This window comes from Schistocerca americana, chromosome X, assembly GCF_021461395.2.
Source record: "Schistocerca americana isolate TAMUIC-IGC-003095 chromosome X, iqSchAmer2.1, whole genome shotgun sequence".
Classification (NCBI taxonomy): domain Eukaryota; kingdom Metazoa; phylum Arthropoda; class Insecta; order Orthoptera; family Acrididae; genus Schistocerca; species Schistocerca americana.
This window is the reverse complement of record NC_060130.1, coordinates 671,723,225-671,740,368: the sequence shown is the minus strand read 5'-3', so window position 1 is coordinate 671,740,368 and position 17,144 is coordinate 671,723,225. Positions and strand designations below refer to the sequence as shown.

The 17,144-nt window shown below is 35.0% G+C and overlaps 1 protein-coding gene across 5 annotated transcripts in view; it reads right to left on the bottom strand.

Annotated features, from left to right (window-relative positions):
* The window catches only part of LOC124555769 (cAMP-regulated phosphoprotein 21), a 989,726-nt gene that overhangs the window by 133,084 nt on the left and 839,498 nt on the right, over positions 1 to 17,144 (bottom strand). For 4 of the 5 annotated variants that reach the window (XM_047129817.1, XM_047129815.1, XM_047129819.1 and 1 more), the window contains one exon: positions 7,574 to 7,621. The exons of the other annotated variant lie outside the window; for it this stretch is intronic. In XM_047129817.1, the coding sequence (XP_046985773.1) occupies positions 7,574 to 7,621 (48 nt within the window). The remainder of the gene's footprint in view (positions 1 to 7,573; positions 7,622 to 17,144) is intronic. 5 annotated transcript variants of the gene reach the window in all.

The window sequence follows — 17,144 nt, the reverse complement described above, 5'->3', positions numbered from 1 at the left end:
CCACTCTTATTCTCTATATACTTAAATGATGCTGCTGCTTAGTGACTGTAGTGGGATGCAAGATGATTTGGCCAAATTTTATCTATAGTAGGGCAGGTGAATGGTTGACTTCAGATTATTGAGTGTTTTTTAGGGAAGTGTGGGTCATCTGTAATGGAGATTGCATATAGAACAGTTGTGAAACCCATTCTTGAGTACTGCTCAGGTGTTTGGGATCCTCACCAGGTTGTATTAAAGGCATACTTCAAAGTAATTCAGAGGCAGGCTGCTAGATTTGTTACTTGTCGATTCAAAAAAAAATGGTTCAAATGGCTCTGAGCACTATGCGACTTAACTTCTGAGGTCACCAGTCGCCTAGAACTTAGAACTAATTAAACCTAACTAACCTAAGGACATCACACACATCCATGCCCGAGGCAGGATTCGAACCTGCGACCGTAGCAGTCACGCGGTTCCAGACTGAAGCGCCTTTAACCGCACGGCCACACCGGCCGGCACTTGTCGATTCAATCAGTGCACACATATGATGGAGATGCTTTGCAAACGAAAATGAGAATTATTTGAGGAAAAGCAGTGTTCTTTCTGAGTAATACTGTTGAGAAAATTTAGAGAAAGCTGACTAGTGAATGATTCTACTGCCACCAACATACATTTTGCACAAGGAATGCAAAGATAAGATAAGAGAAATTTGGGCTTGTAAGGTGACATACAGACAGTCAGTTTTCTCTCACTCTGTCCGTGAGTAGAGCAGGAAAGGAAATGAATAGTGGCAGTACAAGGAACCTTCCATTAGGCACCATAATGTGGCTTGCAGAGTATGTATGTAGATGGAAATGTAGTTCTTAGGGTGCATGTGATGTTTACTCTTGCTACTTCCCTCTGGGGAATGAGCTTGAAGAATTAGAACACTGTAACAGTTGGAGACTGGTCTTGATCCAGTTGATAATGAATCTAGTTTCATGTCAGATAAATATGTGGAACAAATTATGACAACCACATGATAGTCCAGCAAGTCTCTCCTGATAGGCTGCATTTTCTGCAGCATTGTTGCATGTGCCAGCACATTAAGCAGCTAATTTTCCAGTGCAGGTACATTTCTGGAGATGGCTGAGTCAACAGTACATCAAGCCTTATATTAGTGGAACTGTGCTCTTTACAAGTAAGTTGTAGTTTCAACAAGATGCATGCATGCATGCATGGGCAGATGTGAGTATTCACACAAACTGTAGAAGCACATGATTGATCGTAATCAGCATATATGGGCTAATGTGAGTCACCAAACAAACTATTGAAGCATATGATTAATGATAATTTTCTATTATTTTTTGAATCGGCATTGTTGGTGACTGTCAATGCCTTATCTTCTTCCATCTATTATCAATGGAGAAACTTATAATGTGTTTGTGGAGAAAATCCACCTGATTTACTAGCAGATGTTTTATTACCTGTGCAATGGAACACATACTTTAAGCATAATGCTGACCATCCTCATTTCAGTGTCAGTTTCTGAACAATATATTTATGACAAATGGATTGAAATCAGCATGTGTCTCTCAAAATGCTTAGATGTATTTTAACATTAGTTTGCTGTCCATTGTATGTTACAGAAATATAAACACTGATTAAATAATGTGACTAAATAAATAATTATGGAAACTGTCTGAGCAACAGACACTGCAGTATAGTCCATAAAATAGATAAAAATGAAATATTCCTTGTTCTAAAAGTGTTAAATAAATATGGATCCTACAAAAATTATAATAGCTAGTATCATGCCAAACTGACTGTCATTGGAAAATTAAAATATACTTATACTCTGAATTCACAACTACTGTGCAGTTTCATGTGTATGGCCACTTTCACGTGGTGGTCAGAATTATGTACTAGATGAAACATAGTTAAAACACAAAATAACCATTAACTGTTCGGATATATAAATCATACAATCCATCAAATATGCATGTTTGAGTTACAGTTAGTGTTCCTCAAGTCATATAATGCAAAAGAGTGTATGTGGTGAGCCTGGTCTGCAATGAAATTAAATAAATTTTTCACAAAAGACGAGGGTTATGGGAAACTAATTGGGTGTTCATGTCCAGGCCCCTATATTTTTATCTTCTTCCTGTTTTCCTTTTCATTGAATATCCATATATCATTTCTTTGCTTCTCTGGTTAACATTTTATTGGGAATGGCTTATCAAATTGATACACCAAAATTTTCTGTCAATTATGTGTCAAAAATAGACAACAATGACACATTCTTGCTACTAGCTTCCTTCTCTGACCCTTTTTGTTGTTGTGTACTTCTGTACTGGAGTAACTGCTATGTTGTCAGGATGTCTGCTGACTGCTCAGTTAGAGACAGTGGCCTCTCCTGTTTCATTACAATGGCACATTTACTTCGTTATCACCATAACTTTGCAAGTATTAGACAGCTACTTTGGAATGTTAATGGCATTTACCTTATTTTTTTATTAAGGCTGTCTGAATATCCAGTATTAGATTGATACACTACATCTTACTGTGATGTTTTATTGGAATTTTCATATATTAATTGGGTTGTAATTGATCATGGTATACTACAGTAAGGCTTATAGTCTCCTAGACCCAAAGCATGTCACTGAAATACAAAACATGTTATTTTTAAGAGAACAGTAATGAAGTTCAAGAGAATTTTGTAAATGAAGTAGATACAAACTGTGATGACAAAATTTAAGCTCGGCCAGAATATTCTGAAACAAAGTAAGGAGAAGACAGTGATAGCGAGGAGGAAATGAAATCCGAAAAGAAAGGAAGTAGGTTACAGTACGCTTGTTTGCCTACTGCTTGAATACTGCTCAGCAGTGTGGGATTCGTACCAGATAGGGTTGATAGAAGAGATAGAAAAGATCTGACGGAGAGCAGCGCGCTTCGTTACAGGATCATTTAGTAATTGCGAAAGTGTTACGGAGATGATAGATAAACACCAGTGGAAGACTCTGCAGGAGAGACACTCAGTAGTTCGGCACGGGCTTTTGTTAAAGTTTCGAGAACATACCTTCACCAAAGAGTCAAGCAATATATTGCTCCCTCCTACGTACATCTCGCGAAGAGACCATGAGGATAAAATCAGAGAGATTAGAGCCCACACAGAAGCATACTGACAATCCTTCTTTCCACGAACAATACGAGACTGGAATTGAAGGGAGAACCGATAGAGGTACTCAAGGTACCCTCCACCACACACCGTCAGGTGGCTTGCAGAGTATGGATGTAGATGTGGATGTAGAGAGGAAGTACTTGAGAAAAATGAACTGTACTATATTGGAAGGAGGAAAAAGACAAAATGGGATAAAGTTTCATCATCATAGGGAGTCAGTTTCAGGGCCCAAAATATTATTCAAAAGTTACCTGGAACTATAGAATTGGGAAAATAAATGAGAAAGCCTTTGGAATACTGCAATTGCCTCATAGTTCATTCAGTTTTGCTCATTATAAATCCATAAATAAATAAGTGAAATGAGAGCAACAAAACTTCATTTGAGCATAAATAAACATAAAACTAACAGATGTTATTCAACTGAAAATATTCAAAAGTATCTTATTTTTAGTTGGCATTTCCAAAAGTAACAAGTAAGTAACAGCCAGTGCCTATAGTATCTGCTGGGAAAAGATGGAGATGGCAGTGAAAAATTTTGCCTCATAATGAACATAAAAAATTTCAAATTCACAATGCAAGGCCTTAGATTTGACACTCATATGACTTGCAGTGATGGCACTGAAGGTTGACTGCTTCATGCAATTTTGCAAGAAACGGGTACCATTCAACCATAATTATATTTTATGCAATGATCAGTATGAGGGGAATGAATCCATGAGGAATTTATCTTGACAACAATGAAAAAATGTGTCACTAGAAAACTATTTCTGAATCACAAAGTGTTCTCACATTTAATCATCATAGTAATAACTTGTAATTATGAAGCTGTCAGCTATTTCAAAGTTCTCCCCTCTTTCCTTTTCTGCCATTCACACATTGCATTATATCACTTTCATAGAATATCTTGCCACTCAGTTTCATCTCTGACCATTTGGCCACTGTATGTCACTGTACATTGTTACACTTCTAAATGGTATGCTGTGTTACAGCTGGTTAGGGAATGCTTGGCAACATGTCTGGTAATGTGGGAAAATATTTTATTACACGATTTTCTCCCTTATAGCATGTCCCATATCCACCATCTGTGATTCCACATGACATGTGCATAATTTTATTGCACACTAGGCCAATGTTACAGTATTTTTACCATTATATTATATGACAAAGAATTCATCTGTAACTCTAGTATGTAAATTTGACAGATTTATTCTTTCAAGTAAACAATGGATAGTTTATTTATTTATTTATTTATTTATTTGTTTTATAACTTGCATTGTAAGTATGTCACAGTGTGTATGGAGTTTGGGCCATTGCATGAAATGGCTACACAGTTAAAACCACAAAGTAGTGATAAGTAAAAGAAATAAAACAATACTTTAATCTCATCAATGATAGCCAGTGCAGCAGAATGTTATGATTCAGAATGCTAGTAAACAAAATAACTTTTAAGGATTTACAGAAATCCTTTTTGAAATTATGAAATAATATTTACATTATAGAACTCTAAAGGTTATTCTTTTTCTTAATAACATGTCATATGCCATAGTGCAATGGGGCAATCCAAATGCAGTTAGTTGTTTTTTGAAAATCTTTATGTTTGAATAACTTTGGAAATGGTAAAGATGTTAAATACATGAAGCTAAGTGAACCAATGATAAAGATAAAATTTTATGATTCCCAAGCTCCCTCTGCAACAATCACTGGATAAGAGTGTACCAGATGCTTTGTACTGCATGGATCCATAATACCTTAATGGAAAAGTACTTGTTTGCTATTGACTTCCTTAGGATGAAAACTGATTTCAAGCTGTCTTAAGATAAACACATGGTCAGAATGATGTGTAAAATTAGTAAAGAAATACTTGTTCTTAGGAAACTACACCTCTATAATAGCATCCCGTACTCAAATTCATTTCTCATGCCTAGTCACATAGTGTGTAGTACCATACTGTGAGGCCACAAAAACAGCACAAACAATTTTTAACCCCAAAAGTAATCAGTGATTAAAATATGCAGTGTTGTGCATTTTATGCAGACTCTGCATTAGAACACAGTTATAAAGTTGTTATTTATGGATGTTACTATTCAACTGGTGTCAATACAATCTTTAAGCAGAAACTGAATTGTGATCAGAACTGTGACATCCTGACACACTTAAGAGTTAGATATAATCACTCAGTGGAATAAATGACTTTAGAATATGTGAAATGCTCAATCATATGAAAATATGGAAAAGGACAACTTGTTTAAGGCTGCTCTCACACAGCGAGGTATCCTCAAAGTGCAAACAAATCAGTAATCTACACATGGATGCAAATTTAGCATACAAGTTACCATATGAAGAGCTGATCAACACAGTTATTACATGTACAGTGTTTTAGAATGTGTACAGCAACAACCACATTCAATAAATGACTCTAAAATGTGCAATGAAGGATACTTTTTTTTATATGAGATTTTAGGATTCTTTGCATGACTTACTATTTAAAGATATTTGTGAGAAAATAGACTGCTTGTATGCATGCATGCAAACTCTTATGAAGATAAATTCATGATTCCAAGAATATACACATATTACACAATAATAAAAAGTTTGAAGACTTTTCAAATGAAGTTTTTGTGAGAAGTTAGTTGTCTTTTTATTTAGTTTCTGGCAAGATAAATTCATGACTCTGAGCATATACACATATTATACCCTGAAAACAAGTTGCAGGACTTCTCAAATGAAATTTTTTTTAGAAATTAGTTGTCTTTTTATTCAATTTCTTCCACTGAAGATTTTTCAGCATTTAGCCAACATTCTCTTGAAAGTCAAGGAGTCATGTGATCATGTGCACATACCTTCTTTACACATACACAACAACTCACAAACTTGTCATGGACCTCATGCTTAACTGAATAATCTGATCAAAAGTACCCAGACATATATTAGTGGACATAAATACAGAGTGTGTCCACCCTATGGCTTTATCATGGCTTTAACTATGCTGGGGATACTTTCAATGAGATATCTGTATGTCTGTGGAGGAACGGTTGCCCATTCTTTGAAACCAGAGAAGGTAGTAACATTGGGGCCTGGGGTCTGGGGTGAAGACGACATTCTAACACATCCAAAAGGTATTCCACTGGGTTTAAGTTGGGAATCTGAGCAGACCAGTTCACTTTAGAAATGTCATTGTCCTTAGACCATTACCTCACTGCATTACCATACTGCTTTATGAATAGATGGATTTTATGCAGATACAAACAATAATTTTCTCCAAACTTCACCTCTACTGTACATGTTGATAAAGCTGTAAAATATGTCCCTACCCCTCTGCAGTCAGCATTTTCTTAAGTGTTATAAAATCACCACAGCCTAAACATGAAAAACATCCCCATACCATGACACCACCTCCTCCATGCTTCATTGTTGGCACTAAACATGATGGCAGGTAACATTCTCCAGGCATTAACCAAACCAAAACCCTTCCATCAGATTGCCACAGGGAATAGTGTGATCACTCATTTCTAGTCATCCACAGTCCAGTGGAATTACTCTTTACACTGTGCCAAGCATTGCTTAACACTGACTATAGAAATAACTATAGAAATATGTCACTTTAGAGGAGCTGCTTGGGTGGCTTTTGAAAGCTTGAAATGTCCCTGATGGCTCTTTTATTTAGTTAACATCCAATGACTAGACCACATTCGAAACCACTGAGCTCTCTTGATTGACACAATCTACTGTTCTACTTCTCTACTGACAACACAATTCTCTCTGCCTCTTTTTATACTGGTGGTCTTCCTATTATGACATCCAGTGGTCAGTTATTATGTACATGTATCTGGATACCTTTGATTAGATAGTGCATATTTTGATACAGGAACAACTTTTTTAATATACAAATTTTAGCTTCCCACACTTCTAACAAACTTTTCCATATAGAAAGTGTAGGTTTCCAATTACTTAGCAGTAGCAACCCATGGTATTTTATTTGTATTGTATGCTTAACAATAAGAGAAATTGCAAATTATTCTCCTCATTTGGATTTTAGATTAATGAAACTGATCAAATTTTCAGATACAAGCCACAAAAATGTGGATACGTAATGAAACACTATTGTATTCCAGCTGAAAGACATTGTTATTCTTTTGTTCAGTGATTCAGTAATTTATTAGTAGAGCATCCCATGGCTCTACTGTAGGCATGAGTAGAGAGAAAATATCTGTAATTATTCAAGAGAAGCAAATTGAAACTACGATTTCTTTACTGATGATAATTCACAATTTAGGATGTTGAAATTTTACATAGTGGCACTACTGTTTTATATGCTATGTATTTATTTCTTTGTAGGTTGTTTTGAAAACAGTGTAGCACACAATATCAATTCTAAACAGCCAATGTAATAAATTATGAATAAAAATAAGGAATTTCTATAAAATAATTCCATACCTTTTTAAATATTTCCGAGTACTCTACCACTGGAATACACAGACAGGCCTAGAAATGGGCCATGGTCATGAGTATATGCTTTTCACAGAGGTATTATGTGATCTACTACACTTAATTACAGATTTTTTTTACATCTGATAAATACACAGCAACAGAGGAAAATATAGGTAAGAGTATTTAAAACTATATACTAACTGGTAACAGAATGTATTACATGTACATAAAATCTGCATTACTAGAAAAAGTTAAACAATAATTGACAATCCAAGTTATATTCTACATGAGTTGATGATATTAATGTAACCATGAACTTTATAGAAGAGATCTTAAATCTGAACTGTAACAAAGATGTAAGTTATGTTAAATCTTGAATTAATTATTTCTGTTCCAAAAATAGATAGAGAAGCAATGTAATCCATTCTACAGATGTTTCTCTTTAAGTGCTAGTGAAATACTGATCCATTTAAAAGGTTTACATAATCTGTAATACTCCATTCTAAAATACTTTTGTGCATTGAATAATATGTTCTTATCACAAACAGAAAACCACCAGAGATTTGCTGTAGTTACTTAATTTCAGTTAATGGTAAGATATTGGTCACAAGCCTACAATTCATTGGCAACTTCCAGCTCCATCTCTCAATGTTCTTCTCTATTACATACATAAAAACCACAAAAATATTTTTGCACTATTTCCGAAAGTCTGCATTGTCTCATTTGCAATGGACTGCATTATAACTTTCCTATTGTGGCTAGAATAAATGAAAAGAAATGTGGATTTAAGTTTCATTTCACATTAATGATGTGGTCATTACTTATGGAGCATAAACTACACAAGACAAGGGTGGTGTAGGAAAGACCAGTCTAGCATTTGGTTAATAAGAATAGCCAGATGCAGATTCAATCCCTTCTCCTTGCGAAAAAATTTAGAGGCCCAGTATTTGAAGCTGACTGCTGAATGATTCTACTACTGCCAACATGAATAAGGACCATGAAGATGAGATACGAGAAATTAGGACTCATATGGGGATATGTAGATAGTCATTTTTCCCTCGTTCTCTTTTTGAGTGGAACAGGAAAGGAAATGAGTAGTAGTGGTACAAGGTACTCTCCGCCATGCACCATGTGGTGGTTTGCAGAGTATCTATGTAGATGTAGATGTAGAATATATGGGCAGTATCTCAATCCCACTTCAGCTGTAGCAATATACATTGCTGGAAAGGAATCTGACGGAAGCTTTCTTGCTACACACAATGACACATGGTCAAGAGAATGCTTTTTCACACTGAGAGTAACATTACGTTACACATGAATTGACTGTCTCATCTAGAGAAGTTGCATATGTGTGCTTATTAGAAATTAAGTGTTTGTACATCACCATGAATTATAAAAATATTTATAGTAACTAAGTTGTATGAAGCTTTGTACAGCATATTGTAATGATTATAGTTAACAATATTAATTTTAGTTGAATATCTAAAGCAACTGTTAAAAACAAAATTACGTAAAACCCACTATTTATGACTTACCATGATAAAAAGTTTCCTGAAATGGAAATGTGTTTTGTGTAAAAGTAAGTGAAGAACTGTAGCTAAATACTTGATCACTAGATAACTGAGTAAACAGAGTTTTAACTAAGAATTTAAATTTTACATAATTTTTCAGTTTCCTTGAGCTATATTATTTTATTTGTTGAATGACACTATTTTCATTTGTTGTATTGTCTAACTAAATGAGAAGATTGATACCACATGTATGTGAGACATGAATTATGATACTGTCAATAACTGTTTGTGAGCACGGGAGACAGACAGTGCAACATTGAGGTGAGTTACATACAATAGGGAATTGAAGATAATTGTAAAGTAGGTAGTTTTGAGTACTCTGTAGATATATTTACTTTGATACTTTGGATGAGTAAAGATGCAGCTAATTTTATTTGTTCTTTGGTATGTATTAGTTTGTATTTTTGTGAAAACTGATTTCAGAACTGAAATTGGTCAAAATAAGAAGGGTACCAGGTTACATGTATTGAAATATGAAGTTGATTGGCTACTGTGTTATTTAGCAAATCAGAGAAGAGCTTTTTGCATGTTTTGTACTGGGAGAGGATCTATGCACATAAGTCTTGAGCTCTCCATGGTCAGCTCTTGTTTTGTGAAGTCCTGAAGCCCAAAGTTCTAATCTTTTTTGAAGATTATGCAATAGTTATTTTATGAAGAAATGGATTAATCTGTAAACATTTATGATCAGTCATAGATTACTACTACGGAAATTTTGAATGTTTTTGGGAGAACTGAGAATTTCCTTCAAGGGGTAATAAATTCCATGTGATGTACTGTGCAATTATAAACATGAACTTCCAGAGCCCTAAATATAACTAAATGCATGATATTTTAGTGAGCATTCAAAACCATTAAACACCATGTGTTTCCTATAATCTGCTTTTTAACTGATAAAAAGTGCTGCTCTTGCAATAACAAGTATTGAGTTCAAAACTTAAGCTGGTTACTAGACAGAGAGGCTGTGCTGCAAGTGTAAAAGGATCAGTCCAATCTGTTCTTACTTTCATTTCTGGAACTGTGAGCTAGGATGGGCCTGGTTGAAAAATTTGTGCACTGAAAATTACAATGTAGAACAGATATTTTAAGCAAGAATATTTCTAAATTTAGTAGTTACAGTCAGACCAAATGAAAATACCACCCTTTCTATGTAGACAGTTAACTAATCCTATGCACCCTGTTGACAGTTATAGTGTAGTTAATTTTTCAGAACTTTTATCAATTGTGGAGGATTATACAATGCCTTGAGTACTTCAAAAAAGTGTTAGTCTTGTTTACATTCAATCACTGATGTACAGGTGCACAGCAGAAACCCTGTTACAAAAAGTATTCCCTCTCCTCTGTTATGTGATAGGGTGTAATTGTGTGTTCTCTCTTGATAAAGAAGAGATCAATATAAACGTCTACTATCCAAAGGACACATGTCTGTTTACAGCTGATACAGCTGTTCCTTTGAATACATATTAGACCAGAGCCATTTTAATGCTTCAAATCTGCAAGTGTTTATATCATATTAATAGCTTTATAATACTAATGATATTAAAATATCAAAAATTTCATAACAAGGAGTAGGTATAAGGTTTTAATTATCAACTCAAAAAATAAAGTTTCTTAATTATTTTCATTATTGGTTTGCTGGTACACATTTAAAGTTCTGGTACATACTGAAACCCTGCACCTCAATACTGTACTAAGAGGGTGAGTCAAATGAAAACCTTAAACATTTTAAAAAATATTATTTATTGTGCAGAAGTGGTACAAAGCTGTATCACTTTTTAACATAATCTCCCCCACACTCAATGCAAGCCCTCCAGTGCGTACAAAATGTATAAATTCCTTTAGAAAAAAATTCTTTTGGTAGTCTGTGCAACCACTCATGCACCTTGTGGAATACCTCTTCATCAGAACAGAACTTCTTTCCTTCCACTGCGTCTTTGAGTAGTCCAAACATATGGAAATCACTTGGTGATGAGGAATGGCACAATTCCTTGCTCTCTTCATTACCGGTTGGTGGAAGTGAACCCAGGTTTCATCCCCAGTCATGATTCTTGCAAGGAAGCCATCACTTTCTCGTTCAAAGTGCTGAAGAAGTTCTTCACAAGCATCAACATGTTGTTCTCTCATTTCAGGAGTCAACTGCCATGGCACCCATCTTTCAGACACTTTGTGAAACTGGAGCACATCATGCACAATGTAGTGTACTGACCCATGACTAATCTGTAAACATGCTGCAATGTCATTCAATGTCACTCGGCGAGTTTCCTTCACTATGGCTTCAACTGCTGCAATGTTCTGTGGAGTCACAACTCGTTGTGCCTGACCTGGACAAGGAGGATCTTCCACTGAAGTCACACCATTTGCGAACTTCCTACTCCATTCATAGACTTGCTGCTGTGACAAACATGCATCACCATACTGAACCTTCATTTGTTGATGAATTTCAATAAGTTCCACACCTTCACTACGCAAAAACTGAATAACAGAATGCTGTTCTTCCCTAGTGCAAGTCGCAAGTGGGGCAGCCATTTTTATATTGATATGGTGATGGTATGTGTGCATCTGCACTATTCTGCCACCTGCAGGCCATTCTGCACACTGTTTGTAGCACGCTTACCAGCTTATAGGATAACGGCGCAAAATTTCGATTTGTTATTACAAATTTAAGGTTTTCATTTGAGTCACCCTCGTATGTTGCAAGAGGAATGAAAACAAAATCACACAGTACATTTCTAAAATGGAGTACTATGTGGTAATTGATTTTCTGCTTTGAAGGAGAATAGTGCTGCAACACTCCATGCTGTGTTGGTGGATATGTAACACAACAATGTGCCAACATATTAGACAGTGGTTAGGTGGTACATATGATTCATTCGTGATCAAACAAGTCCAAGTGATGACCAACAAACTAACAGATTGTCTCTCTGTTAGAAAAAATAATAAAAAATGTAGGTCCATGTTAAGTTTCCAACAGATTACCACTCTCCAGATTCTGCAACAGCTCATACCGAGACAAAAAAACCTTCCAAGCTAAGACAGCAGCAGAAATGTTGCATCTGTGTCAGGTCAATTCAGATGAATTCCTTAGTCGTCTGAGCACCATAGATGAGTGCTAAGAGTATCAATATGACCCCAAGACAAAGGAGCAAGTTAATCAGTGGAAACATGTGGATTCACCACAGTTGTAAAAGACAAAGACCCTAACGATCATAGCGAACTGTGATGAGCATTTTTTGGGTCTACCTTGGTGTAGTGCTAATAGATTATGCTTCTTAGGGGAAAACTGTAACAGAAGTACATTACCAAAATATCATGTTAAGATTATGGGGCACTGTCAAGACAACACAGCCAAAGGGGTGTTTTTGCTGTACAACACCACAGCTTATTCTGCAGAGAGCACAGTCACACAAGCTACTTCTCTGTACAGTCACATTTTGCCTCACTTCATGTCTTCTCCTGAAATGGGACCCAGTGACTTCTTCTTTTTTCTGCTTGTGATGAAAAAATTACATGGCAGGCATTTTCAGAATGATGAAAAGGTGATTTTCAAGGGGGAACGTCCCTAGAAAATCCAAAATGCAGACTTCTAAAACCAAGGCCTCTGTGAAGTTATCCATCATCGGAAGGAATTTGTCACAATGAAAAGTGATTATGTAGAGGAGGACTAACACCATTAGCAAGTTCCTAAGTCACAGCTTGATGTTTTGTGAGGTGATGATCAAAACTTAAGAATTATTTCTCACAGATGTCATATGGCACCAAGCCTAGTATAGTTCTTCAGATTTGTGTCACTCTATTGGCTTTTATGACAATGTGACTGCTTCTTTTTCAAGATGTTAGATAACAATCAGAGGCAATCACCAGTAACTGAATGGACAACTTGTGGTATCAACATTAAGCCATAGCACTGTTCTTTTGTGTAGGTCACAACATCAATAACATCAGGAAAAGAATAGATTGCTATTCACCATAATGATAACAGTATTTTTGTTGTGCCTGTCTGCAATTCAATGGGTTATCTTTATGGTGAGTAGGATTCTATCCTTTTCCTAACAACTAGTGGTATCAAGCATTAAACCATAGTAGTTTTCTTTTACATAATTTAACATGATATCTAACAATGATAACTCCAGGTTAGAACATCAACAGTATCAGGGAAACGATAAATATTGCTACTCACCATAAAGACAACAGACTTTTGTTGTGCCTGTGTGCAACTCAATGCATCATCTTTATGATGAGTAGCAATCTATCATTTTTCTAATATTGTTGTTGAGATGATATCTATTGATACTCTTTTAAGTAATGCAAATCACACAGTATATATTTGTTTACTTGTTTCACACACTGGCAATTTCTCCATCTTGGTCGAACTGATGGGCAATAGCAGAAGATTGTTTTAAAATGTCTTGTTTTACACCTTTCAAAAGCTGAAGTACTTCAAATGTTTAGTGAACTTTATATTATTTTGGCATATCATTTAAGTGATTTATGAACCTGTGCAGTCTAAATTCTTTTGATTTCAGATAGTCAAACTGTTCTCCACTTATCCCAGTGACTATGTTGCTAATATTGGACTGGCATCAGTGTCCTTTTTTTTACAAATATTCCAAAAAAAGTTCCCTAAATCATTTAATTCAATTGTTAAAAAATACAAACTAATACATTCCAAAAATCAAAGAAAATAAAATTATAAAATGACTCTGACTAAGTAAACTAGTTAAGAGAGATATCTACAGAACAACTTCACAATATTATGTATGAGAAAATTAACTAGTGTTTAATGAAATCTTTTAGTTATATATTTATGAACAAGGAACCCATATAAAAAGAGAAATTTTCTTTGATTATAAGTTCATATTTGCTCCTCTTGTCAGTGTCAAAAGGAAGGGAGAGGAAGATCCCATAGATGCTGAAGATAGTACAGACAGACCTTGGCCAGGGATTAGGAAGAAACCATCTCAGAATTTTCTTTGGTCTAGTTATACTGTAATAATTATATGCTTTAAGAAAGCATGCAAAAAGAAGTAAATGACATGCAGCTAACAAATCAGAAATATATGGCCTTATGTCACTGTTTATTTTGCAGGTTTCCTCTTATTAATACTCACACATATTGAATACTGGCCTGTGTTTCTCTAGTCATTTACAGTTAAACCTTCTAATGTTTCTTGGTGGATCTGGCATGAGTTATTTCACGTAAATGATGACATGCGTAATGAAATTTTCAGTACGTTTACTCTCCTACAAATGAGTGTTCCCAAAAGTGCTGTGAGTTGGTAGTGGCACTAGTGTTTCTTGCTATCACTCCCAATTAGTATCTATTGGACAAATCTAATGCAGCATAGAAAACATTTAGTGGAGCACTGTGAAAACAAATCACAGTTGCCTTCCATTATTCATTCTGTCATAATAATGAAAATTAAGTAATTTTCAAAATTCTGATTTAAGTAAGTTAAAATTAACTACTCTGTGATGTATCACTAGTTATTATAATATTTGAAATTGTAGGTTAAGTTCAAATTCTGCTAATAATGATCCAACTTTAAAATATCAAGATATGTTTCCTACATTTTAGTGTTTGTGCTAGATTATTTACCTGCCTTGAAACTGTCATGATATTGTGAATAAAAGCAGAAGTGAAATGACGATAATTTACCATTTATTTTTTTATTTATTTGTTTATTTTCTTATATAACAGTGACATCTTCTCTAGCTGTAAGCTAAAACATTTGGCAAGTATATGTAAAATGTCAACACAGTCTGTGAATTCAGCAGTAATTGATGAGAATAGTTCAAAATAAATCACTGAAATTGTTTCTTTACATTGCACTAAATAAAGACACTGAACAAAGTTCATTTATTTATTTATTTATTTTTTTTTGGGGGGGGGGGGGGGAGGTGTGGAGCAAATATATATTACAATGAATGAACAGTGTTTTCACTAGGGTTTTGTGGGTCGAGACACATAAACACAACATTATTGTGGACTATGATATAAAGATGTACACAGTGTGGCATATGGAGTGTGCATGGATAGTCAAAGTTGTTATGGTGAGCACTCACAACAAGCAGGAAAACCGAGTTCAGGTCCCATTATTGCATGAATTTTCATGTGTCAGTAATGGGCAGTACCTCTACACCTAATACAGCTGATACCTAGGAATTCATAGTCAGTGAACAAATTTCAAATTATAGGCATAGGTCTAGTGCCTAATTTTACTGTGGTACTTGTGACTCAATTTTCACTCATTGAGGATCTTATGGAGACATAACTGTATCCTTTGCAAACATTTTAAGTGGGATGGATTATAAGACATAATTCTTTTGAAATTCTGTTGGAGCACATTGTATTTTAGTAACAGTAATGAAGCGCACAGTTGCATTTTCGAAGAAGATACATGTAGTTACAGGCCCCTCAAGATTATAAAGGTGCTGTTTGCTGATGCAAGCACTATAATGAAATGCAATAGCAATGCAACAGCAAAAGTAACAACAAATAAAATATTCAGAAAAATTATTGAATGGTTGTCAATAATTGGCTTATCACTTAGCTTAGAAAAACATAATTATTTTAATTTTGAAAGTCCTGGGACATATTGCTGTCAGTAACAACAGAGCACAGGAATAGAATATTTATTAACCTTTCAATATTTTCCATACAATTGGCCTCATTAAAAAATGTTTTATGGAACAATCACAAACATTTACACAAATGATAAGATATATGTAAAACTAAGTGTTCAAATTTCCAAATGATCAGAACTTGGAAATACAGTATTATACACATTCTCAAATGACTGAGCTCCACAACATTTGCTTTCTGTTCAAATACTGATTTTGCTGTCAAAAGCATGAGAAATTTGGCTTCTCAACATATTTGCATTTCTTTGGTGTGTTATGCAACAATTTTCTATGGTAATTTCACATTTTCTATTAAGTATTTATTGTACTGAAACATGCTCTGGTTAAAAAAGGAAAAAAGGACTTAAAAATGTAGGCATATTAATACCACAACCACAATATATTTCTATTTTAATGAATATGTTGGTAACACCAGTTAGTTCAAGCATCATTGTCAGGCAGATTTTGACTCTTGTCTAATCAAATGTGTAATGGTTTCCCATCTCTTTCTCACAAAATAGTAGTAAAAATAATTCGTAATTCACTTATCATGCAGTACTAGTTGGAGGCAACTTTAATCTACCGAGTATAGACTGGGATGTTTATGGATTCATTGCAGGGGGTACAGACAGACAGTCATGCAAAATACTTTTGAACTAGTTTTCTGAAAACTGTCTTAAGCAGCTAGCTCTGCAGTCCACATACAATGGAAATATCTTAGGTCTTGTAGCTACAAATAGAGCAGACCTTATCAACAGTGTCAGTATATAAACAGGGATAAGTGATAATGATGTCATTATGGCATCTGTGATTACAAAAGTTAATAAATCTGTCAAGAAGGCTAGGAGAGTGTTTCTGCTAGATAAAGCAGATAGACAGTTGTTAGCATCTCACTTAGTCAGTGAATTGACATTACTTAGTTCCTCTAAGATGGATGTAGAAGAATTATGGGCAAAGTTTCAGCAGATTGTAAATCATGGTCAGAAGAGTTATGTGCCATGTAAGTAGATGAAGGATGGAAAAGACCCACCATGGTTCAATGACAAAATCTGGAGGATGCTAGGGAAGCAGAGGCTGTTGCTCTCTCGGTTCCAAAGGGAACACACAAACGATGACAAGCAAAGGTTAGTAGAGACTCGTGCATCAGTGAAGAGATCTATGTATGAAGCATACAACATCTACCATGGTCACACCTTAGCAAACAATCTGGCAGAGAACAAAAGAAAACTTTGGTCTTACGGAAAATTGCTAAGCAGGTCTAAGGCTTCAGTTCAGTTCCTTGTTGACCAGTCTGGTGTGGCATTTGATGATATCAAAATGGAAGCCAAAGTTTTAAATTTCATGTTCAAGAAATTGTTCACACTGGGGAATCATACAAACATACCATT